At 28.7% G+C, this 27788-nt stretch overlaps 3 protein-coding genes across 5 annotated transcripts in view; 1 reads left to right on the forward strand and 2 right to left on the reverse strand.

The window, feature by feature from the left end:
- LOC123301866 (NPC intracellular cholesterol transporter 1) overlaps positions 1 to 11886 on the reverse strand; it is a 35109-nt gene extending 23223 nt beyond the window's left edge. For both annotated transcript variants that reach the window (XM_044884805.1, XM_044884804.1), the window contains exon 1: positions 11717 to 11886. In XM_044884805.1, coding sequence (XP_044740740.1) covers positions 11717 to 11764 — 48 coding nt within the window. In that variant the 5' untranslated portion in view covers positions 11765 to 11886. The remainder of the gene's footprint in view (positions 1 to 11716) is intronic.
- A 1743-nt stretch (positions 11887 to 13629) lies between these two features.
- LOC123300528 (dolichol kinase) lies at positions 13630 to 18434 on the reverse strand. The gene is made up of 9 exons (XM_044883112.1): positions 18384 to 18434; positions 17902 to 18083; positions 17599 to 17834; positions 16585 to 16802; positions 15664 to 15852; positions 15265 to 15474; positions 14867 to 15146; positions 14103 to 14180; positions 13630 to 13767 (listed from the first exon to the last, which is right to left on the reverse strand). Exons 2-9 carry the CDS (start codon positions 17988 to 17990, stop codon positions 13640 to 13642), a joined length of 1428 nt encoding a protein of 475 aa, XP_044739047.1. The 5' UTR covers positions 17991 to 18083; positions 18384 to 18434; the 3' UTR covers positions 13630 to 13639.
- Positions 18435 to 19383: 949 nt separating this feature from the next.
- On the forward strand, positions 19384 to 25664 carry LOC123299783 (myotubularin-related protein 10-B). Of its 2 annotated transcripts, none has more exons than XM_044882134.1 (9): positions 19384 to 19497; positions 19563 to 19623; positions 19682 to 19818; positions 21274 to 21429; positions 21712 to 22077; positions 22135 to 22498; positions 22592 to 22935; positions 23642 to 23968; positions 25293 to 25664. In XM_044882134.1, the coding sequence occupies exons 1-9, from the start codon at positions 19438 to 19440 to the stop codon at positions 25311 to 25313; spliced, it is 1836 nt and encodes a 611-aa protein (XP_044738069.1). In that variant the 5' UTR covers positions 19384 to 19437; the 3' UTR covers positions 25314 to 25664. The 2 variants fall into 2 exon arrangements, with proteins under 2 accessions (XP_044738069.1, XP_044738070.1); XM_044882135.1 differs by having other exon boundaries at positions 25448 to 25664.
- The last annotated feature ends 2124 nt before the right edge of the window (positions 25665 to 27788 follow it).

Below are 27788 nucleotides of genomic sequence, written 5' to 3' on the forward strand. Positions count from 1 at the left end.
TTCGGTCTCTTCAGTAATTCACTTATTGCGTTTCCTAAGCTTTTAAGCCTCTATGTTATATAATGTCTTTGTGTGTGTGTGTGTTGAGTTTATGTATACACACTACATCTAAGTATTACGTTATATAACCTTACTGTTGTCACAAATAGTACACCTAGATATGAGCATGTTTTTAACAACTTGACTATAATGGCCAAACTATGTTAAAACATTAAAGTGGTAACATCTTACTGAACAATCCTGTATTTCTTATAAGAATCTTAGCTATTTACAAATAATAATAATAATAATGACTGTTTTAAAGAGTACAAAGTAACTACAAAATACAAAACAGTAATTGTATTATATTGAATTATAAGAATTATATAATAATTAGTATTCATTATTATGTATTAGTATTCTACTTCAACTGTATAATTTTATAAATAAAAAAAAAAATGTTTTTTATGGTATATTTAACATTGAACAAGTAAAAACAAACAATTGATTGTGTTAACTGTTGAAACACCATGTATAGACAGTGTTGATTACGCAATGGTTTGTTTTTATTACGTCATGTAAGTAAAGAAAAATAGTCGACACTAAGTAATAAGACAGAGTTTATACAACTAGAGAACATCAGGGCATAAAAAGACACAAAATCTCTATGCATCATATGATTATGACAAGGACATAGGGGAACTCACTGACAGTCTTCTCTCATTCATCATATCCCATCCAATTACAGGCTAGAAGATCCCTAGGGTTCTCTATGTATATAAACTCTTTGGAGTAATCTTTCTGCTCACTTCCTCAGTGTACATCGTAATAAACAAACACATACATGTATCGTTTTGGTGAAAATGGACACCCAAATTTTGTCCTAATTTGAGTCCTCACAGGTAAACAGTGATGTTTACGAAAAAATGTTTCAAACAAAAGTTGTTTATCTTTTTAAACGGATCATTTTTTACATTTAAACTTTTGTTCTATCTCTAACGTTTTACAAGAAATTTGACAAGACTCAATTAACCTAGATTTCTCATTTACAAACTCGACCTCACTCTTTACGTCCTAAACACGCTATAAAAATTTCAACTTGATATCTATTTCATTTTTGAGTTATCGTGTTGATGGACGGAGAAACAGACAAACGAAAATAGACTAATTAGATGATTTTATGAACACACGTTACAAATTTGAGACTAAAATTAGTATACCTTGATATATTTCATATATACAAAGTATAAAAATATTTGTGATTCTTATATAATAAAATGAATACAATATGAATCACTTTTATTTACGATGAATTGAAATTCTTTTGTTAAATTCGTGCTACCGATGGGGATCCTTTAGATTTGCGTATCCATCACTCTAGATTTAATCGGTAGACTCCAGAAATGGTGTAGTTTCTTCCAACTGCCGGACAACAACACAGACAGAATACACAATTTTCTAAAATTTATTCTTAGAGAAATTTTTAATATTTATAGAAAATACTTTCCACTTACATTCTTAAAATATGTAAAAATAAAAAAATTGGAAAATTTCATTTTCGTATGTATATCTTGCATGCAATTCTAATGGAATTTCTGTTATGTAAAATTATTTATTACACAGCAAAGATGTAAAATATACATATTTTATTAAAAGTTTGCATAGCACATAGTACATCAAACAGTTTTTTATTTTCAACGTTTTTTTATATAAAAACTTGCTTTTATACCCTCGAGTGGTCTCGTGTTTCCTGTTATGAATAAGTTTAATCAATGCATAAACTATATAGTCCCATCAAGTAAGGAGAAATTTACTGAAGTTTTGGTTACAGCAATGCCATCTATGCGAATTTTTAGCTTTTTATCTGAAGAATAATTTTCATAAGCGCAGAAAAAAAAGGGGATTTTGGAAAAATTAATAATTTTCTACGTTTTTCCACAGTTTTATGCGATATACTCGAAAACTATACAATTTAGAGAAAAAATAGGCCAGTCTAAAGTTATCGAACATAAAATTTTCGATCAATTTGTACATATTAACTTTTTCATATTTTCTGGAAAAACATACATCAATATACAATTTTCTGGTGGTTCTTTTAATTTTACTTAAAAACTGTGCAATTTAAGGGAAAAAACACTTTGAATAAAAGTTGTTTTTACGTAAATAAATTCTTTTTTACATAAAAATGATTCATTACATTCTTTTCTTTGTTGTGGTACAGAATCCTAAAATCTAAAAGGCCAATAAATAAATATAACAATAAATAATAATACCTGATTTTAAATCAAATAAAATCATTGAATTATTATTAAAAGTAAATTTTAAATGGCTACATTTATAAACATATGATACATTAAATCATAATAAAAACACTTATATTACAATGAAATCATTAACTATTGAGAAAATTTTCCATAATTTGCCAATTAATGACTTAAACTAAAATTCCCCTTAACGTGTAACATTTATAGATGGCCCTTTTCGTTGTGTACGTAGTCATGGTAGGGACAATAAAATCGATGCCAGCGCTTCCAGTGACAAATTTTGACGTTACGACTAATTTGTAATTCTTTACATGTTAATGTTATAGAAAATATCAAATTAAAATTATTGAAAAACGCTAATTAATTAAACTTTATGCATTAAAAATTGTGAAAATAAGAAATCAAATTGCACAAAATATTATTATTCAAAAGTTAATTATCATAATTATTTATTTAAATTTATGAGACAATAATATTAAATTTTCAATGTAAGTCATAAATACAATCCATACAATTATATATACATCCATACAATTCTATAATTAAAGTAGTGTATCGTTACCATGGAAACGCCTCCAATAAAACTCAAGCACGATGCGAATAATAAAAAATCTGCGGTAATATTTAATGCATTCTAATTAAAATTATATCTAAATTAAATAATAATCTAGATTATAAAAAAAAAATCTAGATTACATAAATATTTATTTGAATAAAAGATAATTCAAAACAGATATTTAATTTACAATAAAGATTAGAAAAAAAAATTGGTAAGCGCTATATAATTATTATTAAATGAACTTTGAATTGTATTACAATAAAAAATATTTATATTCATGATCATCATATCGCATCGACGAACGACTAAAAGGTAATTATTTTTATTTTTTTAACTGATAAATAATTATAAAGTTAATTACTTAGAAAATTCCTTCTGTATTATTATTATTATTTCTCATTTATTGAATATATTGTGAATGTCATTTTTAGTTTCATAATATTAGTAATTATAAAATTATCAATATAGTTTTTTTATTTTTGGACAATATCACTTTCATTATTATTATTATTATAAATATGTTTTTGTTTTTTTTGTTTGAATAATGATCAATTAAGCGATAAATAATTTTTTTCCATTAAAAATATTTTTTCATAAAAATATGAATTGTTAGATATATATTTTGGACGATTTGTTTGATTCTAATAATCGTCCTTCGATGAAAACAATCATCGAACAAAGGAATAAAAGGCTTGATTTTTTATTATATGAAGGACTAAAGTGAGGGGGAGAGGGGTGGGGGTTGTCCGATTATTTAAATAAATGAATTACTTCAAAAGTAGGATATGTTTCCATAGATTTCTCCAAAACTAGTCGGTGGAAATTAAAAAAAAACTATTTAAATTAAAGTTAAAACTTTAATAAATTATTGAAAATAAAAAAACCTGTTGTGTCCGACTAATTAAGGATGTATAAGCACAGTAATGGGGGCACAAATGAAAAGATATATATATTTTCAATTTTGATGATGAATTATGTTTTAACTTGACAAAATAAGACGAAAAGTAAGAAAACAATTTTTCGATATCTGGAGTAATTTTAAAAATATCGAAAATTGAAAATTTTGTTTAATTATTTAGCTTTCGATATTTCGAAAACCAAGGTAGATATCGAAAAATTGTATTTTTATTTTTCGTCTACATTTATGAAGTTATAACAAAATTCATCATCAAGGTTGAAAATCAGGTACAAATAATTTCACCCACAAGTCTAAACTCCTTGGCCCATGTACTACTTTAACCATTTTCCTTTCAATAATTACGTAATTTGATCTATTTTATAAATCGCTCGTCATACGAAAAAAGATTCGGAAATGTGTCTCTAGTATCTATCTCCAAGCCAAAAAAGAGTCGATAAATAGAACAAAATAAAAGAAAAATCCATATTTCTCGGTCTATGATTCTACTTTAATTTTCAATTCTTCCGGTTGAACGCCACTGTGTTATATTAGAAAGAAAATTGAATAACAGAAGCAAAAATCATTTTCACAAGAAAAAGCATGATCACGTGAACGAAGGTTTTTTCATTGTCAATTTAAATTTCACTCAAGAAAGCATTGTCACGTGAATATGTATTGAAAATGAAGTCATATCTCAATGAAAACCTAAGGAAAATAATTATTATACAATAATATATGGTTTCACCATCTTATAGAGTATTTCCTGTTATACGCGACTTCATTGCGTGCTCTTAGCATGTATTTCCTAGTTTTGTTTTAATTAAAAATAATGAAATTACGTTGGAAAAATTTGTATCATCTTTCTCTATACGAAAATTTTTATTACCAAAGATTTTTTGTCAGGAATTAAGCTTATTTTTTTGAAAAAATGAGATTATGACGAATTCTGGTTGCAATAAATGAATACTGTAGGTTCAATTTTAATGAAATACTTGAATATTCGACATAAACTCCAAAATAGAACGAAAGAGCTCGTGGGACATCCGGTAGGAACTAGGTTCCTTTCGTTATATTGAATAACGCGCAAAATGAAGGAATGGTAAAAAAATAACGCGCTTTAAACAGAATAATAAACAGCTGAATGACCTGAGATCTTAAAGATATTCTCGGATACAGCTTTTTAAAATTTTATAAAAATTTTGTGACCTTATTTTTTGATGACAAATGCATTTCTTGGTAAAATTTTTTTCGAATTTTAATTAATACATTGAATCAAACCTCTTCAAAAATTATCAGATAATATATGTATTTTAAACAAATAATGTCATATAATGTTCATTTTTTATCATTTTTATAGGTAATTTCTGAGTAAAAAAAAACCAGATAACTGCCTGATGTGATCATGACTCATTTTTAAAATGTAAACTCTATCCACATACAGTAAAACAGATAGGTATAATGTTTATATAAATAGCAACAAGCACTAATTAATAATTAGTACCTGGTTGTAATTAATTGAATTTTATCTACGGTTTTCCATTAAGATTTGTCATCTAAATTTTATATAAAAACCCATTTCTTAATTAAAACTTAACTAATGGATGTTTTCCTTAAACATTTTCAATCAAAATTAAACACATACAAATAAAATTATCATTACAGTCGGGGGACCTATCTGTGGAAAACTTTTTAATTTTAAAGGTCCCCTGACTATAATTACAATTTTACAATTGTTTATTTCATTCACAATTGAAATGATAATATTTTCTTGTAAATTACACCTAAACCTTATTTCATACTTTTTAGACCGTGATTTTGTGTAGTCGGGATTTTAAAAGATCCTGATTTTGTGTTCGTCGGTGTTTTAGTTTTGAAAATTTATTTTAATAAAATTATTTTGGAGTTTTCTACATGGTACTTTGATTTACATACAGTCTAACATTATTGTGAATAATTATAAATAATATAAGACTGTATATAAATCAAAGAACCATGTAGAAAACACATATAAATTAGGCAATATTTTATTTATAAATTATTTGCTTTCGTAGTAAATATAAATAATTTTTTTAAAGCCTATAACCAGCGTACGCTCAAGATGCTTTCAATAATACCTTATTTATCAAATTATGATCATAATTTTCGAAGTTATGAAGGAAAAGATACACAACGGTCAAACATATAACCTTCGCCGTAGTCGGGGTAAAAAGTAATATAATTCGTCATGACATTGTGTTTATTGGAACTTGTAAGGGTGTATATCGGCATATCGTGTTCGTTGGTCGGATGAAACCTCACTTTCTTTGGAAAAAGTGTCGCTATATTACGCGAATAACAGCCCGAATATTATTCTAACGCCAATTGCTGTAGAATTACTGGCGTAAATTTTATCTTTGCTGTAGCCTTACGGGAAAAAATCTAACGGTATTAAACCACGATTCGTTTTTCACAATTTTGATGGGATAGTTTTTACTTCAAAACAATCAAAAATAACATTCATATCTTTAACAGCACAATATTGATGCGAACTTTTAAACTAACACCTCTTAATGGAAAACCTTCAATTAATACGTGGGTAAGTTAGTTAAGATGTTTATATTTAATAAAACCAGTAATATTCCAATAAATATTACATTTTCCTTTAATAAAATTATTACGTTGTCAACTGGTTTAACTAAATTATTTACAAGAAATATTCAAGGGGAATAGTAGGGTGTGTTTTGACTGTTTAAAGGATCTATATCATGTAAAACTTGTAAACAACCATCATCAGTTTCTTATTTATTTTAATTTCTAACTTACATATTTACCGTAATATTAATAGTTCAAAAGTATTAGATTTTTTTAAAGAAAGTGAAAGTACCTCGATAATATTAGATTTAAGGTAATACGAGCGCCGAGGCAAGTTTAGACTTGGGGGTTGGAATGATTTGTACCTTATTTTCAACTATGATGATTAATTTTGTTATAACTTCATGAATGAAAACGAAAAATATGAATAAAATTCTTCGATATCCGCCTTGATTTTGGAAATATCGAAAGCAAAATAATTAAACAAAATTTTCAATTTTCGATATTTTTAAAATTACTCCAGATATCGAAAAATTTTATTTTTACTTTTCGCCTTATATTGTCAAGTTATTATATAATTCACCCTCAAAATTGAAAATATATATTTTTTAAATATGTGTTCCACCGACTAGTTTTGGAGAAATTTATGAAAACATATCATTCATCTGCCGTTTTACCATAAAACCAATGTTATTTTTCGGGCAATCCCACCCTTCTCCTTAAATTTTCAGAATTGATTTAGATTCAATCTAACTTCATATAAAATTCTGCATAAAGCTCCTTCGTTGAACGTTCGGATATCTAAACAATATTGAACTTATAAGGATGAATTTTTGTTGAATTCGAGTTGAGACATAGTTATTGAAATAATTTAATAATAAATTAATTTATTTATTTCGAGTATCGTGGTATTTATTTCAATAACAATATTGAAAACTTGTTATTTGAGAATCTTTCAGAGAAAAGAAAGTTGACTGTTAATGATAGATAATGAAAAATAAGCATGTGTCTTAAACAACCGATGTTTTTTATTGTAACAATAATAATTCGCAGACCTAGAAGTTACAATAAAACGCACTTATAGCCCTGAACAATTCAATCTCAATGTATTTTATTGAAGAAACAATTGAATAACTAGATAATATATAATGCGTGTCTCAAAAAAAACAATTGAATTTTTTTTTTTCTATATTCATGTGAAAACTGAATTAATAAAAAAAAAGAAGATAAGTAGATAATTATAATAATTATTAGAAATAAGCCGTGCTGGGGTTGATCCTTAGGAGACAAATCAAAGATTGTCTGAATTGTTGATTCTATTATCGTATTGACCAAAATATCCAAAATTTTTAATTTTGCACTACCACACGCATATTTTATCCAATTTTAATTAATCAAGTATATAATCCAACCAATTTTGGGTCATTTTTTTCAAAAATTTTGTCAAATCCAACGTATCTTCAATAAATTTCGAAAATGCAGTATCATGATGACCACATTTGGTATAAGGGCTAATTTAAACGACTAACTACTGCGAAAAATGAAAAATATGACCCAAAATTAGTGGGTTTCAAAAAAAATTTCATTCAAATACGATAAAATTTGGCCAAAATATCTAAAAAATTGATTTTTTGAACTTTATGACGTCATTAAAATCCAAAAAATTTGATTTTGCTCTATCGCACGCAAATTTTGTCCAATTTTGATCAAACAAGTATGTAATCCAATTAATTTTGGGTCATACTTTTCAAAAATTTGGTCAAATCCAACGTATCTTCAATAAATTTCGAAAATTCAGTATCATGGTTACAATATTTGATATAAGGACTAATATAAACAACTTACTACTGCCAAAAATGAAAAATATGACCCAAAATTAGTGGGTTTCAAAAAAAATTTCATTCAAATACGATAAAATTTGGCCAAAATATCTAAAAAATTGATTTTTTGAACTTTATGACGTCATTAAAATCCAAAAAATTTGATTTTGCTCTACCGCACGCAAATTTTATCCAATTTTGACCAAACAAGTATGTAATCCCACTAATTTTGGGTCACACTTTTCAAAAATTTTGTCAAATCCAACGTATCTTCAGTAGATTTTGAAAATTCAGTATCATGGTTACCGCATTTGGTATAATGGCTAATAAAAACAACTTACTACTGCCAAAAATGAAAAATATAACCCAAAATTAGTCGGATTCAAAAGAAATTTCATTCAAATACGATAAAATTTGGCCAAAATATCAAAAAAATTGTTTTTTTGAACTTTATGACGTCATAAAAATCCAAAAATTTGGAAAATAAATATCATATGATTTTTCGAAGAGGAAAAAGGATATTGGAAGGATTCAAAAAGCAATTTAAAGAAAGAGAAACGGAAAATGAAGACTTCCAATTTATCATCTGAGAAAATAATTACATAGTGGTGTTACGGTTCTCTGATTTCTTTAAAAGGAATCTAAAAATTCCCAATTTGTGCCCAAGTAATAAAAATTTATAATTTTTCTCCCGATTTTCGGGATGAGAATACATACTTATACATACTTCCTTATCAGGAAATTAAAATAAAAAAAAGAAATATAATTTTAAAAGGTATATAATTTTAGTGTGACACATCCAATTTTATCTAACTAAAGAATACATTTGGATTCATAAGAAATCGTACATAGGGCATATATTTAATTGACCTTTGATTAATTGTCGTGAGTGATTAGGAGTAAAAAAATATTAATAATAATAATAATAATAAAACATTCTATTAATAAAAACCGACTTCAATATATTCTCTCATCATGTTCGCTACAAATCTTATATTACTTCAAAAAAGTGAAACCTGTTGAACAATCAACAGTACAATCACACTTGCTTTTAACCAATTCAATTCTTTATCACATTACACATACAAACATGTGACACATACATAACTGATAATCAAGTATAGTACATATTATAAAATTTCCGTCTAATTGGCGCCCTCACGGGTAAACAGTGATGTTTACGAAAAAATGTTTCAAGCAAAAGTTGTTTATTTTTTGATAAGAAACATTTTTTACATTTAAACTTTTGTTCTATCTCTAACGGTTTACAAGATGGGTCCTACAAGACCCAATTGACCTATGATGCTCATTTACGAACTTGACCTCACTTTTTACGTCCGAGTGCGAGTACGAGTACGCTGTAAAAATTTCAGCTCGATATCTTTTTTCGTTTTTGAGTTATCGTGTCCACAGACGGACGGATGGACGGACAACCGGAAATGGATTAATTAGGTGATTCTATGAACACCTATGACAAAATTTTTTTCGTAGCATCAATATTTTTAAGCGTTACAAACTTGGGACGAAACTTAATATACTATGTATATTTCATATATACATGGTATAAAAATAGTGCAAGATGTATTCTCTGCGGCGTAAATTTTGTAAAAAAAAATCAGCTGACATTGGACAGGTAAGCCGCAAGCGTTTCTTTCAAACAAAACTTTAACTTTCTATACTACTCTTGATCGAACAAAGGCCATAGGACATTCAATATTATAGATAAACACGCTAAATATTATAAAAATATATTATGACTGTCTACTAAACTCCGAAGAGTATGTCTACGTTGTTGATTTAATTAAATGCGATATAATAATAATGGATAGGGGTCATTAGATTTGTATCACGTTTCAAATTCAATTTCTATTATAAACTACAGGAATTATCAATCATCGGTGTTTTTATTCTTCCCGAGACTATTTTGCTTATTCCGTCATAATTTTTAATCATTAAATGATTCCATAGGATTCCATAGGGTAAGGGAACCTTTGCTTTTACTATTTACATTCGTTGTTTACAAAATATATCTTTTGCGGAGAGTAATTTGAAGTACGAAGTTTAGGCTTTGAATCAAGGAAGCGTTCCTTTGTTGATGACGGTAAATAACGGCAAATTTTTCAATCAAGAACTAACTATAAATAATTCTAGGGCCATCCCCAAAATAGTCAATTCGATTTGGATACCGGGCTGTGTTCCACACCATTATATCAACACTATCATAATTGCAGGAGATTCCAGGAATCAGATACAGAATATTTTGAATTCAAAACCTATGACCCATTTGTTTTGGATCTACCTCGATCAGAAATAACTTGACCTAGAACTCTGGTCAACCCAGCCCAAAAAATCAGTACCTCAAGTACCTAATTGGGAAGTATGTACAGAAATAATGAACCATCACTCTTGTAGAGAGCAATTTGAAGCAAGTTTTCCTCGTGAAAATCGTCCTAACGCACAAATTTCAATCGAAAACTAACTACAATTAATTCGAAGACAGTGGATAGTGGACATTATCGATAGAACTAATAATATTTTACTATTTACGACCGTTCCCAAAAAAATGAGTATGCAAATATTTATGACTCACGATTTAAACTTTTGAGAGTGGATTCTGTTAGAACTTAGAAAATTAAGCGTAAAATTTTTCGATATATACCATTGCTAAGAAAACGTGATTTTCTGGGAACGTCCTTATCCTTATCTTAATTTCGGATGATTCTACAAGAATTATGAACCATCACGGATGTCCTAAATTCCTACTTTAATCTGTAAAGCAGGTTTTTCTGATGAAAATTCTCAATTACAACATTTTCAGAAACTTTCGTAAGTTTGCATGAATTATTCGTTTTTCTAAAGTAAAACTACGACTTTATTTTTAAACATTTCTATTTATTAAAGTGTACAACAGAACCATTTATGCACAAACAAATCAAATTCAACACTTGATCGATTTTAAATTGATTTTAATAAATCTTCCAAAACAAAATAATCAATTGTGAAGGTGACGTTTTCAACAAGTTCACGAAATAGATTTCATTCATTCATTCGGGGGAATACAAAATTTATTTTTAAAACAATAATACATCAAAAAACAACATCATATTATATATTTTTAAGTTACGAAGTCCAGATATTTTGACCTTCAAATTTTTGCCCATAGCCTACTGGTCGATATATTTTTTATAATAATTTTCTTTTTAATTTCCTAGTCAGCAAATACTTTTAAATCACGAATCAAAGAATGTCACCGACAATTAAAAATAATTAATAATTAAAAGTTAAAAAACAAAGATTAAAATTATGCTACCTTGTGCTTAATAAATTTTTTATAATGATAATTTTATTCAAGAATTATCAACAAAAAATTTCTTTATATATCAGATCTTTCTTGCCGACACCTTTTTAAACATAAAACAGTTTTACATCAATTTTAATCCAACCTGACATAGCATAAACAGATCAAATAAATACGTCAAAAAACTATTTACTTTAAAATTATTTCAAATTTTATTATCATGACTAACAAATTTCCAAGAATTACACAAATTTCGGAAACAATTTTATTTATTTTATATTTAAAATTTAAATGGCGTATAAACGAAGAAAAAAAATGAAAACTTACCTTAATTAGCAAATATAAGAAAATAAAATACTGTAAAATTTGCTTCATTTTTAAAATAATTTTTTTTTTAACACTTTATAATATAAAACACGAAATTCTAATAAAATTTTTTACAAAAAACTCAAGTGCTTTCGAAAAGCGTATTTTGTTTTCCTATATCACAAAAAATCATTAATCAATGAGAATTTTTTATATATAAGTTTAATTGATTTAAATAACAATCTTTATTAACAACCATTATCACTTTCACAAGAATTGTTTTTATAATATTTTAGAGTCTTTAAAACATTTTATTTACTATATCGACTCATCCATTTTTAATAAATTTCACTAGTTTTGTGTTTTATACACTGAAATGGGAACCCATAATAAATAAATATGGCAATACGCTGTCAATAAATGTGTGATAATGATGACGCATACGAATATACACGAGCTCCGGCGATTCAAAACGGATAGATAAACACGTAAGGTTGATAACATACTTGCTACCTAGGGCTAGCAAGTTATGGGGGCAAGATTTGCCCGAAATCCTTAGGCCATAAGGCGAAATCACAACGAACGCGACGAGAGACTGACGAATATTGATAAAACTGAACAATAAACTCCTAAAATTCTGACTGAACCGTATATTTTGTATACCCTACATATGAAATATATCAGAGTATATTAAGTTTAGTCCTAAGTTTGTAACGCTTAGAAATATTGATGCATTTTGGTATAGGTCAGGTCCATTTTTGTATGCCTGTCCGTGAACACGATAACTCATAAACGAAAAGTTATCGAGCAGAAATTTTTATAGCGTGTTCAGGACGTAAAAAGTGATTTTGAGTTTGTAAACGAGAAAAACAGGTCAATTGGAGCATGGATCCGTAGGAAACGAAAAAATTATTACAAAACTTTCTGCTTACTAACAAATAGATACTTGTTACCAACAGCAAGTGTATTCTAAGTTTTGGTAGACATACGTTTATAAAATATTTATCAACATAAAATACTTATATTACTATTTAATTCCACTATGAACAAATATTTGTATAAAAAACCTTGGAATTATTAGAAATTTTTAATTCAAAATCTCGTTACATGACATAAGAAAGTTACCCATCCAAAATTTGAATCAATTCGAATGACGAAACTCAAACCGCATAAGTAATGCACCTCTGGTGCTTAAAGAAAGTAACTTATAGGGTGGGTAACTGATTTTATAACGGTCATTTTTATTTACAAAAAAGTATTTAATAATATTCACGATGCTAACCCCAAGAATGACCATTCATCGAAGTCGACATTTTGGGTGCAAAAATTGATACAACAATCGTCTTAAATTAAATTAAATTGCAGTTTTCGCTCGAAAACTACAAAGTTAAGAAAGAGAATAAACTTTAGAGCACCTCCTCTTTCCGCAATTTCGAGCCTTTAAAAAAGGCCAAGGGGTGAACAATTTCTCTGAATTGTTAATATCAATTTTACAGAAAATTTGTAAAAGTAATATAAATGTGGAAACATCAAATAATAAATTAAAGTCCTGTTAAAATTGGTATTTATCAAGTAAATCGGAGGTGAAAAATTTGATTTAACCGAGAAAACGAATATAATAATGTATCGCCCTTATAAGTATCAAAACAAAAGCATCGATACTCGAGAAGCCTGATTTTTATCCAATTAAGTATTCTATGTTCTTATTTGAATATCGGCCTCAACAAATACTCCCCAATTTTAAACTTGCCAGCAATTAAAAGTTTTCTAATCCCTCTGAAATGTTTTTTCCCCCCGATTTGCTTAGTAAATATCAATTTTAACAAAAATTGGTATCGGTCTTATTTTACAATTTTTTAGATTTTATTTCAAACATACTGTACAAAAATAAATAAGTATTAAACAACAGTACTTAAGAGGTATTATTATTTAAAAAAATAAAAGTTATACTAAAATTATGTAGGCAAGTAACGGTAGAACTAAATTATCTACTTGATCAGTCTTAGCTTCAACCAACGATGTGAAAACGATTGCTAAAATCGCTTTTGGAATATCTCGTTCAACGATCAAATCTAAAAAATACAAATTAGTTGATTTTTTACAAAAAATAATACATTTCGCGGGATAGCACCGTTTTTGTTAAATAATTAATACATACTTGAAACTTCGTGAGTGGCTTCCTTTTGAGGAGCCCTTTTTTCGAAAGTTGCATTTTCAAATGAGCATGACAAGAAGAATTTATCGGACACTAAGATCACTTGATAACATTATTTATTAAAATCGAAAAAAAATCGTAGAGAGAAAGTTTGATAGACTCGCCAACAGGAAGCCACTCACGAAGTTTCAACCATGTATAGATCATTTAACAGAAAGGGTACTGTTTCGCGGACTAATTAGTAATACTTACCGTAATGGAATAATCCATACAAACAACAAATTTGTACTAAAATAGAGCCAAGTGTACCTTCAACTGTTTTTTTAGTCCCTAAAAAATAAATACAATAAATAAATTTTTAATCGTAAGGTTATAAATTTTGAGAAAATGCATATAAAAGATAAAATGCATATAAAAGAATTCATATTTGATCGGCTTACAGCAAGATCATCTCTTAGTTAAAATCCGGCTCTGGTACATAAACTGTAAAAAGTTGATAAGTGAAAATTAAAATTTTTCGTTCAAAATATCTTAAAACGAAAGATCAAATTGATGCATGATTTCAAAAATGAAAAAATCCATAAATTATTTTGACGCAATTGACGGATTGTTTTTGACGCAATTGTCTGACATTTTCTTGATTTTTCCAGTATTTTTGAAATTCCTTGATCTTTTTATAGGTTTTCCCGCTTTTCTAGTTATGTGGTCATTACCAGCCATTAAAAACAAGAAAATTTTAGTGTTATCATTGTTCTAGGAAACGTTTTGACATTGTATCAAAACACAACTACTGGAGAAGGAAAAATAAAAAATAAAGGAAAAATTTGAGTTTAAATACAGACCGATTTGGAGAATTAATTTTTTTTAAATAAATGCTTCATAGTTTTTTTGAGTTATATTACCTGTAGACGGGTTACGATTACGAAGGGAGCCGATCTAATATGAACTTTCTTTTCGAGTACCCTATATGAAACTCAAAATATCAAAGATTCTAACAGCCCGAATAGACATCTTACCTGGCCATGAATGTTTGCCAAGTAACATTCCAAATATACTAGCAAATGTATCTCCCACACCAATTGTCAACAAACCACTGCAGAACGGTAATAATTGAAATCCCGCCGAATCAGTTAAATCACAACCAAATGGATGTATCCAAAGTGGTAATGATAATCCAATCAATAGATACAACGGCGATAAAGAGATTCCACCAGCACTATCCTTTTCATCCACAAATATTAAGAAACCATCATGTAAAATTGGTCCCAATGGTGGAATATCCAATATTCTTATCACCTAGAATCGTAAGATAAGTTAAATTTTTGATAAATTATCGATTTTTTTCATTTGTGACCATTCTTTTATAAACAGTCTGCTCAAGTGAGACTGAAAACCAGGACCCATAGAAACTTACCTCCAGAAAAATGAAAACACCCAAAATAACACCACTTGCCAAATATATAAAAGTGCATTCGTACAATAAGGCAGGTAAATATACCATAACTGCTAAAATATGAAAAACTTTCCGTCTCGATGTATTTGCTCTTTTCTTTTGTTCAATTTGATATAATAATGCTTTTGCTCCAATTATCATACAAAACCCACAATAAAGAATGAAATAAATCTAAAACAATATATATATATATTTTTTTAATATCTGATATACAGTGGAACCTCATTAAGTCAGGTCAATTGGGTTCTTTAATAAAAAAAATCACGTAAATATAACCCAAACATGAGGTCCTATGTGAATTTTCACTTAGTTGTTTTCTTTAAATTACCCAAGGACCTAAATTATTAATCAAAAATTTACCCTTCGTTGTGAATTAAATATATAATTATAGATCCAAAGTACAGCATCTTTACGTAATATTAAAATCATTGGAAGTAGAATTCCAAAACCAATAACCAATCCACTTACGATATAAAATGGATAAACTCTTTTAAAAAAATTGATTTTTCCAACCAAGATACACAACAATAATATACCAAGTAAACCAATCTGAAAAATTATCGTAAATTCTCATTAATTTACACATATTTTTATTTTCAATTTTACAATTTTATAAAATTATAAGAAAGCGTGTCCAATTTCATTCAAATTTCGATAATTCAAGTATCTTAAACCTATCGAAGAATCCTGATTATATTCTTGTTTTCTTTCGATTAAATGCAATAATGATTTATTCTTAAGTCGCATTTTATCCGCAAACTGACGATTTTCGAAGAAATGGTTTAGATGAAAGTGTTATTCTATCTCTTACTGTTTAGGATCTAAATTGGCTATGAAAGAAACCCCAATCTGGTGTCAGAGCATGATGTCCCTCATCGAAGACTGCAACTTTTGTTTAAGTTATTTTTTGATTGGTTAACTACAAAACGAAATATTTAGGTGTATATATTAAAATGGATGGTTTTGTGTCTGAAATTAATCAGACACAAAACAGAAAATTCCAAGACGACTTTGTGTGTTTTTTTTTTTATTAACGAGTAAGGTAACAAGATGCTTGGGAAATTTAACTTTCAAAGTTTGAACGAAATTGATCAAATTTTTAAGATTTGCGTGAGTTTATTTATTTTGATGGAAGAATACATGTATTTTTGATAATTATGCAAAAGCGTGGTCGAATTAAAGAACAAAATTGTCTTTTTCTTCAAGAAAATTTCTTATTTCTGCATGATTATCAAAAATAATACGTATTTATTAATTTAAAAAAATTAAAAAATGACTAACTTGTATGATAAGCGTAGAAATTTCGCTATCTGTAACAGGCACATGCTTAAAATGATGAATGATATTTATACCCGAAGAAAGTAAAAACATAAGTAAGCCTTGTGCAAAAAGTGCTGCTTCGCCACAAGAAAAACATGATGGAAAATTATGCATTAAAGATGTATATACTTTAGAAAATAAAAATGCCAATAATCCAGAAACTATATTAAAAGGTATTCCTAAAAAGTATGCAAAATTCATATATCAAAAACTAAATATGTAAGAATATATTTTTAATACATTCGAATTTCGATTGAACGACAAGTTTTTGTCCGGAATATGACCTTTTGCATAGGATTTTAGTCGATATCTAACAAACAACTCGTTCAATCGTCAAAAAGACCCAATTTTTGTATTTTTTGGGTTGAAATTACTCTAGAAAATGACTTTTATCCAAATCAGAGACAAATAAATGTTCTCGATTTTTTTCATTTTTCTTAAGGGGTACCCCTTTGAAAAAATCGAGAAAATCTCAACCAATTTTTTTGTTTCGGAATTTGATGAAACTCGATATATATATGGTAATTTTGACCCAAAAAGTACAAAAATCGCGTTTATTTAACGATTAAGTGAGTAGTTTTTAAAATATCGCCTCAAAACCTACACTCAAATTTCATATTTGGGGGGCAATTCTTGAGATACCTCGAAAAACACTCCCTTAACCGTCAAATGAGCTAAATTTTTGTGTTTTTTTGAGTAAAGTACCTTTATTGCCTTTAATAATTTCTCTAGAAAGTGATATTATACCAAAGCCTAGGCAAACATTTGAGAAAATTTCAATTCATGGTGATATAATGGCTACAAATTAATCTACTTTTTTACTCCTTATATTTTTCGAAGGAATAGCTATCCCTTTCAAACTTCAAGCTTAATTATGTTGGGATTATTTGGATAATTGCTTCCCTTCCCTAACATTTACAGTTTAGAAAATACCGATAAAAGTAAATAAGTCAATTTTTTTAAAACCTGATTTACCTGCATTGTTTAGTGAGCAAATCAATAAAACTCCAGAAATCAATACAAAATTTTTATAAGTGAATATACTTCTCCGATTACTACTTTGCATAAATGCATATCCTGCAACCATTAATTGACCAGAAAATAATGTCATACATCCATACTGATAAGAAACGTGAACTAATTTAAAGGTACTTAAAATTATGCTTAACGGTAGCACAAAAAATAACCATAAACCACAGCTTGCATTGGGTCTAAAATAAACCGGAAAATTATATCAATAATTTGTTTTTTAAATAATATTTATATTTTATGGTTTACCTTGTTTTTAATTTATGATTTTTCACATATTGCCGTAAATTATTTTCCAAATCACCATATATAAAATTATCTTGACGATTAGGAGTCATTTTTCAAATTTTAGTAGTTATTATAGCTTATCAGAGGAGACAAGGTCTAATTTATTTTATTATACATGTCTTAAGAATCTGTTCATTTATCATCTAAAACAGTAAAAATTAAATTAAACATGTGCAAAAAAATTAAATAAAAGTTTAATTTAATTTTTTCTGCAAACACTTGAAATTTTTTTCAAATAACATGTCCAAAAGTTGTTAGTTACTTTCAAATCATATAAAGAAACTTTCCTTAACAACAATTGTTATTGTTTAAAAATATTTTTTTTTGTGAATCGAATGTCAGAATTTAAAATTTTGTATGTTTTAAAATATGTCAAATAAGTTTTTTATATATTTTTAAATTTTAAAAATTAATTTTACAAAGTTAAATAATAAATTACCTACCTTGAAGAGTTTAATTCTGCCGATTAGATTTCTACTTTGAAAAATCATATGCAGATGACTTTTCAACTGTAGACTGGGCGCTAAGAAACATAAAATCAATCTCATGATTTCTTCTAAAAATGGCAATTTCTTTAAAATAAACGGAAGTTATCATTGTTACTAGTTAGTTACTATTTTATTTTTGATGCGAAAAAGTTTCCACGATTTTAAATTTTGTATACAAAAATAATTTTGGCACATTTCACGCGTTTTGTAAGACACACCATAGACGTACTTGGTACGAATTGGGCGCCTGTCTGCCCTATAAGATTGTTTTGCCGGAATCTTCTATTCTTTGGATCCTATTAGAACAAATGAGTGTATAAGATACAGATAGGATCCTTAAGAATTTGTAGACTAATTTTGGTGAGGATTCTGCTAGATAAACCAAATTCAGCAAGGACATTTCATGTGAATGTAGGAATCACTCCACTAGCTCCAAAGAGTAGGCCAACAAATTTTTGAGGATTAATCTGATATCTTCTGGCCAAATCCACGACACAGTGTTCATAGATGATAAATTATGCTCTATTCTCCAAATCAACACACCAGACTTAACAGCCACAATGTTACATCTTCTGGTTGACGAGTCCTCAAATATGAAGCCGATCTCTTCATCCACACTGCATCCAAGTCTCCGCAGTTTTTAAGCAATGGTACTTCGTACAATGTGATGCCAGTGATGCCGAATATTAAGAAGTAGTTCATTCCTGAGACAAGAACCATACTTACAAGTAGTACTTAAGATTTTGTAAAATTGATTCTAAGCGCCTGTAGTATTTATCTGACAAATTTATCCGGCAGTATGAATTTAAAAAACTTCTCGATTTAAACACATTTTTTATTAAATGTATACTAATATAAATCATTTAAAAATACTTTAAACAATTTTATATTTATATATATTTATAGTTATATATTAATTTAAATTTTTAATGAATTTATTAATCACAATAATTAATACATATAAAATAATTAAGAGGTTAGGTTTATAAGTAGTAAATAAACCTCGAAAATGAATGAGAATAAATTAGTTTCTAATTTTAAAAGTTATTTGGCCGTACGAGACTTAGAAGTAAGTACCGTAAAATTATTTCCAATTACATATCAAAATATTTACAATTCTTTATGTTTGTTTAGAATCCAGACTTGGATGTAAGTGATTCGAATGGACCAGATTTAAGCCCAAAACGATTACCAGGTATAAATTTTTTCATTGAAAATTATGTTTTAAGCTAATAATGTTCTTTTATTTATAGGAGAAATGATAGTTGCTGAAGCTCCAAATGCGTTAATGTTTGCTCCAGCTAGTGATAATAATTTAGGTGTTTCTGGGCAGCTTACAGTCACCAATTTTAAATTATCGTTTGTAACTGCTAGAAAACGACCCGAAGAAGTTAGTACAATATCATTTTATAATATTATTATATTGGATATCCCTGTAAAATTGATCCTACATAAAAAGACGTCTTATACAATTTACATGATACTGGGAGTCGATGTTATCATTTCTGGGGTGCTAAGTTTCGATGATAAATTCTGTTAAAATAAACAAATTTTAAGTTATTTTGTTTACTTTTCGAAATATCTTTAGTTAAAGCTTTCAAAGTTCAATGTTAAAAATGAAAATGTACAATATTTATAAAATCTCCGACAAAAGCGGTTTTTTCCTAGTAACCTTTTCTCCTTGTTTCCTCTCAAAACTGTATCAATTTCTTATATCACACCCTTTTTTTAGTTCCGGGATTAAAAATGAACTCCTAAATCTAAAGGTGTTAAAGCTGACCACAGTAAATTCTCCCTGATATCACTAAAGTTTAATTTTAAAATTTATAATTTTTGGCATCTTCAAGGAAACAGAAGTTTTTATAAGTTCGGAAATTGGGCCAAGTCTAGAAAAATGGCCTCTTTCGGTTAAAATGTTTTAAAGATCACAAATATTGTTTTATCAGGGAATTTAAGTAAAGGAAATATATTCCCCAAATCAGAATTGAAGTTCTAATCTCATTATAACGATTAAAAACCATATGAAATTGTCTTTTACAAATAATAACACATTTATTTGAATCAATTTTCTTATATGGGCAAATTCAGTTTTGATAAAATAGGCAAATTTATTAGAAAGTTTGAACAAGAAAATAATTTTACCTAATTTAGAAAATTTCCATATTGATAGTTGATTTAAATGTCAATTTGAATTTGACCTAGTTTAGATTTATTGTATTAGGCCTGGAGCCAGGAGGGTTTAATTTTACAACTCATTTTCTCAACTCAACTCTCATAGTCGGGACTCGGAAAATTTGTGCACGTCGAGGTTAAAGTTGATTCATATTTATTGATGATATTTAAATAAATTAGATTTGATTTGAATTAGTCTTCGAAGATCTTTTGTACTGCGATCAGTTTGATCGATTGTACCTACTTTGCTTCAAAGGTGATCCAGAAGCCCTACAGTTTTGATAAACTCTAGGATAATCTACGACAACACTTCCCAAGTGATGGTACCATTTGGGAGAGAGGCTTTCGCATTCACATAGAATTTGAATTCCAATTTCCTCATCTTCATGACAAAATCTGTAGAGATCGTTCCTTGTGAGCTTATTGGGTTTATGTTTGCCCAAAAACGCTTGGTTGTATTGTACTTTTTGATACTTCCAAGAGACAGTTCTGGGCCATTTAGTGTAGTACATCTACCCATTTAAGCTAATTTGTCACCCTTTTAGTTTCCAAAAATTCCTGTATGTCCGGGCACAATCGTGGCCTTAACACTAGCTTGTCGAATTTTCGTCCTGAATAGAATGAATTACAGAATATGTCTTGGAGACACTGTATAAAAATGTTTTTTTTTCAGGATCAATGTTTTCAACAAAGTTTTTTATTGGGTGAACAAGAAGTTTGTTTACAAGCAATAGATAATATTTATCACATAGTTGATAAAAGACGACGTTTATTGCCCAGTCAACAGAAAGTACCTGATAAAATTAAAGAAATTGTAGTTGTATGCAAGGTATTATTTAAAATTGGAGATGTTTTTAAAAATGTGGAGGTTTTAGTCCAATAAAATAAGCCTTTAAATTGAAATTTGATTTAGAAGACATAATTTTTAGTTTAATTCATAAATCGGGATAATCGAGAATTATTAGGGAATAGCATTGTTTGGGATTTATTTTGGAAATCAAAAAAATCGTTAGATATCGCCAAACTAAAAATTATCCACATTTTTTAAGGAACATTCCCATATAATGTCGAATTCGAATAGATTTTCATATAAATTGTGAAATATTTACAGAATTTCAGAGTGTTAACATTTGGTTTTAAATTTTCACCGATTGGTAGCGGTCGAAAAATAGCAAACGCGTTATTACATCATTCCTTACCAACACGACATACATTATTATTTGCATACGAATTTAAGGAACCATATTATCGTGGTAGCGGCAGTTTTGTACGAGATTTTCGTGATCGAATCGATTGGGAACGTGAATTAGAACGAACTAGTGGAAAAAATCGAGTGAAATGGCGTATATCAACTGCAAATGAGAACTTTCAAGTCTCACACATCTTACCCCGATGTATTGTTGTACCGGCGGATATTGTTGATCATCAACTGTACGAGGCAGCTAGACATTTTCGATGTGGATCTGTTCCAATTTGGGTATGTAATCATCTCCGAGCTTATATTTTTGAATTTAATTATTATTATTTCTATTAGGTTTGGTCGTCTAAAAATGGAGCTGCTCTTGTACGAATGGCCGATATTCAAGCAACAATTACAGATCGCGTTCAAGAGAACATAATGTTAGAAAATGTACGTAAATGTCATCCAACAATGAAACAACCAGTAGTGGTCGATCTAACAAAAGATATGCCATCAGCCAAAGATGTTTATAGTAGTTATTTAAGGTTACGTGAATTATGTGCACCAGAATCATTACGACAATTTTGGACACAAGATAGACATTTTTATGCATTATTAGATTCAACAAAATGGTTAAGTTATGTTTCACAATGTTTAAAGAAGGCTTCGGAAACAGCGAATTATATATCAACTGATACAACAGTCGCAATTCAAGAAGGTAAATATCGATGACATAGAAAGTACTCAACTAATCGTCAATTTATTTTGGAAAAACAGTGACCATTATGATTAATTCCTTTTTTTTGTGTAGGTGATGGATGCGATATGTGCTGTTTAATATCAAGTTTAACACAAATTTTATTGGATCCATTTTGGCGTACAATATTAGGTTTTCAAACATTAGTACAAAAAGAATGGGTAGCATTAGGACATCCATTTGATAAACGTTTAGGTTTTATTTTATCAAAAACTGGTAATGAACGTTCACCATTATTTTTATTATTTTTGGATTGTGTTTGGCAGTTATTACAACAATATCCATGTGCATTTGAATTTACTGAGACATATTTAACAACTGTATGGGATTCAGCGCATATTTCGATATTTGATACGTTCTTATTTGATTCAGAACGTCGTCGGTTAATGGCTACTGAGGTTTGTCAATCCTTTTTATTTTTTTATTTTGTTTTATTTTATAAATTTTGAAGAATTTCTCCCAGGATTGATGGATAAAAGGGATCGGACCCAAACATTTTAAACCTAGCGCTATACAAGTTGCTCCAGTTGCGAATAACATGCCTGGAGGTTTCATTGTATTTCATACAAGTCTCACAAGAGGGATATCAGAGATCCCCATGTTATGAAGGTGGTAGTTCAATCGACAGTGTCCTGCCCAGTGTCCTACCACCCTTCTCAACTGTGCTGTAGTGAGTTTCATCCGAGCAATTTGGCCTGTCGAGTCCCAGTAATAAAGATGGACTTGTCGTAGCCATTCCTTGATTCGATAAATAACGGACATCTTGCTATGGCTCAGATGAAAAGTGCGTTTGAGACTATCTCTCTCGTGCTAACAAGTCCGCTGATTTATTCCCTTTAACGCCAGTGTGGTCCGATACCCAGATCAGTCTGTGTTATTCACTGCCAGGTGATTTAGTTCTTCAAAGCATTCATAAACTATCCTCGATTGAAATCTTGACGCCTCAAAGGCCCGAGAAGATGCTGATGCGACGCCCCCCCCCCCATAGTAATATTTCAGGTTACAGATCTAGGTACCTCTGAACATGGCGAAGATTTCTGATTGAAAACCGCATATTGACCAAGAGGAATTAAAAATAATCGTAATTTCTTTCTTTTTTTCTAGGATAAATCAAATCCAATAACATTACGTAGTGTATGGGATTGGAATGAACAATTCTCTGAAAAAGACATTGCACTATTTCGTAATCCATTATTCGATTCAACATATGTACAACGTATTCAACCAGAATGTAAAGTATTATTTTTAGAAATATGGGCATTATGTTATTTCCGATGGATACCACATTTAGAAATACCAAAAGGTGGTCCACCACAAATCGATTTATTTAATCGTGCCATTGTAGCAGATATCAATTTATTACAACAACAAATATTAAATTCATCATCATCATCACAAACACAGAATCAAAATGATTCTGATTCAGATGAGGTGAATAATTCGAATGATTTTCATGATTTACGAAATAAAGTTAATTCATTCTTTCCATTTAGCCATAATGATGTTTCAATGAGTACAGTTTTAAGTTTAAATAGTAGTATGCTTACTGGAGGTGATGGTATGACATTAGATACACAATCCTTGTTGAACGCACCCGATTAATTCATAATTTGAGTGCGTTCATTTAAAAATATTAATAATTTCTTTTTTATTTAAACAATTTATTCTTTTAATTGTATAATGCCATTGATATTTATTTTTGCAAAAAAAGAAAATCCAAAAAATTTACAAAATTATTTATCCATCAGTATTAAAAATATAGCAGTTTTTTTAAATGAATAATTTTAAAAGTTAAAACGTACTTCATCGGCTCTTGGTATAGCGGAGACTTCTCTTTCAAGGAATGTGGAAAGTTTTTAATTGAACGGAAAACAAGGGTGGATTATGAAATTATGCGTCCGTAGGCAGTTTTAAAAATTAGCGCCCGCCGTAATAAAAATCTATCAATAAAGACCTTTTATAAGTTCTTTAGTTTCAAGTTCTTATTTCTTAGAATCTGTAAAATAACGTTGGTTGTTCGGATTCTAACGGGTTCTTAAAGTTGGTTGTAATTTTTTTTTAAACTTCTACACGAGCGCCCTTTTGCAACCACGTGCTTCTCGCTACATGCCTATTTTGCCATATGGATATTGTGTCCCTGCCGATGAGCTTTTAATTGTACTCCACGACCGATTTCCTGATTTTTTTCGTTCTCTTACGATATCATAACTATTTCACTTTTAAGATTATTCAGTTCATTTAAATCATCTTGTTGACTGGATTACTTACAACGAATTTTAGTTAAATATCACATACATAAATCCTCGTATTATTAAAGTCGCCAAAAGATTAGGAAAATATTTCACTTCTTTTAAAATTTGACAAAATTTTATTAAGGAAGGAAAATATTAAGATTTTTATCAATAAAACATGTCCGTCCAGGTTTTGTAATTTAGGAATTGAAAACATCAAAGTTAAAGTTTTTAGACAATTTTTCTAATTTCTATTTGTGATTGTAATTTTTAAAGTTTTTTTAAATAATGAGTTAGCAATTAATAAAGTAGATCTCTCTGGAGAATATAATCTCGATTAGCTAACTCATATATATAATAACTAAAAAAGATCTAAAAATTGTGGAAGATTGTAAAAGTTTAATTCTAAGAGGAATTACAGGACGTGAAACATTACCACTTTACCAGTCAATATCAAATATATTAAAAAACTGCTTCTTCTCGAAATCAATAATATGAAAACAAAATATTTGTTTAATTTTTAGGATAACTTGCTACTATTTTAAGAATAGTTTTAAAATATTCAAATAGTCTAAAATATTTGTTGTCTAAAGAAGATTAAATCGTTTTTCTAAGACATAGAGTGATTTTGGACATCACTATTTTTATCCTTTGTTTAATATTTAACTTTACAATCTAGCATTCATAATGGGGGTGGAGAAATGGGCTAGGGATTGGAAAGTTATGCGTCAACGATTTTTTATAAAAACTATACCGACATTGTATGGAGTCCGTGAAGGAAGACCGATACACAAAATTTTTACAAGCATAGCCAGTTACTTCGACAAAGACAGTTTGATTAGTCAACCTCCTTCTTAATTGTGACTCTCATCCACTCGGCGATTGTAAATTTAGCATAAATTTATAAAATAAAAGAATTTGATTTGTGAAAAATATATGTATTAAGAAACGAAAGCATGGTCGAAAATGTAAAATAATATGCCCATCGAGTTCGACCATATTGCTATGTATAATATATTTGCACTGCGAAATATCTCTATGTGCCTTAAAATTTTAGGCTAGTAGAAATTAATCTTCTTAAAGATAGCTTATTGTTAGACAAAAAATAAATTTTACGTAAAAAAATTATTTTTAAATAAATTGGAAAAAAAAATTAATATGCATTCTCGTAAATAATGGACATTAATAACTATTTTGATATATTTTTTAAAGTATGATTGTTTAGTGTTGCAAATTTTACCAAAAAACAAAAATGACAGTGCATTCTATTTAAAAAATAACCCCATAATCCAATTATCTTAGTGTTTCACTTGTAAATCTAACGAAATAAGCTGAATACTTGTATAAACCTTTATTTAGATACGTTGTCTCAAAAGTCACATGCCAGCGTCCTTATGTATTCAAGATATTTTTTGAGAATATCTCGTTTACTTTGCCTTCAATCGTATTTATATTTATTATAAAAGTTGTATAGGATAAAATTCTCCACAAATTTTATCTAAACCGTTTTTGAGATTATTAAAAAATATCGTTTTGTTCTTCTGCTCTATTTCAAAAATGATTTTAGACGAAATTTGTTGAGAATTTTATCCTCTACAACTTTAATAATAAATGTAAATACAATTGAAGGCAAAGAGACTTTGACTTTGTATCTAAAGACGTTGACATGTGACCATATGTGACTTTTGAGACAGCATTTGTACTATCCAAATAAAGGTTTGTACAAGTAATCAGCTTATTTCATTAGATTCCGAGGTTGACTCTTTTTTGATTAAGATGAGTGGATTACCATAAAAATCTAATGTACTGATATGCAGACTGTTTTGGGATAATTATTCCTTGTTTTAATCAGGAATGATAATGATGGGCAAGAACGGGGAGTCGTTTGTAATAGGGCTCGGGTGAGGCTTAGTTTATCATTGTCATTTCAGAACGACTGGAAAATTAAGAAGCTTCTGTTAAGGCCGTTTCGTAGAGAAAAGAACTTTTCCTCTGCGAAATATTTTCATAGCCGGAGACTCAATCAGAAAGTCTGGAAACGCGGAAAAAGTTGTTAGACACGATCTGGACAACAATCTCCGAAATTTTCAGCCGTTTTTGAAATGATTGTCAATTAGCCCTAAAAAATGATCAAAAATATATATTTGCACTATCGCACAGTTAGCCTAAAAAAATCTGAAAGTCATAAGTGTGTGTTTAATGTATAAGTAGCGAAATGGAATTTTGTAAGTGTAAAAAACAATTCATAATACGTACATTCAGTAAAATTTTAAAATGTATGCGTGTGATTTGAAGTAAGTTTGGAACTAGACTGGAGATCCCAATAATGCGAATTTCCGATTAGTCTCTGGACAAAAAATTGAACATCGGGAAGTGGGCTCTATTTGAAATTCCAAACTTAGAAATTAGAATTATTATATTACCATTTTTTTATTTTTACATATATAGCTAGAAGATAATTACTTGCATACTTAGATTTTAACTAATGGCCTGAGAGATGTACGAGAAAAAACCGCAAGAGATTGATTAGTCGAAATTTTAATATTAGTCAAAGCTATCATCATATCTGGTGTTTTTCATCATTATTCGATCTAATAACCCTTAATGAAAGTTATAATTTCGAAGCAACTTTTTCGACATGGTTGTATCGAAAAATATCAACAAATTGTACCCTCCCCTCGGTACATCCATGATCTATCTGACACATCTTTCAAAATTATTTTATAAGAATACAGACGAGAAAATTAAGAACGCTATCAATATTAGTATTTTATTATTGGTTACCAGATTATTTAAGTTAATTTTAATCGTTTAACATTCCGTTGCAAAAAAACATAAATCTTTATGTTTAGAAAATGTAAATAAAGAGTATGCAAGTGATTATTAACAAAATAATTAATTTAGGACGATTAATTAAGAAAATTTTTAAAATTAATAATAATACTCTTTGTACAAAATGGCTAGGTCATTACGGTAATTAAACCAAAAATTAATATTCTATGTGAATAATATTAAAAGTA

The sequence above is a fragment of the Chrysoperla carnea genome, chromosome 5, assembly GCF_905475395.1.
Source record: "Chrysoperla carnea chromosome 5, inChrCarn1.1, whole genome shotgun sequence".
In the NCBI taxonomy this organism is placed as follows: domain Eukaryota; kingdom Metazoa; phylum Arthropoda; class Insecta; order Neuroptera; family Chrysopidae; genus Chrysoperla; species Chrysoperla carnea.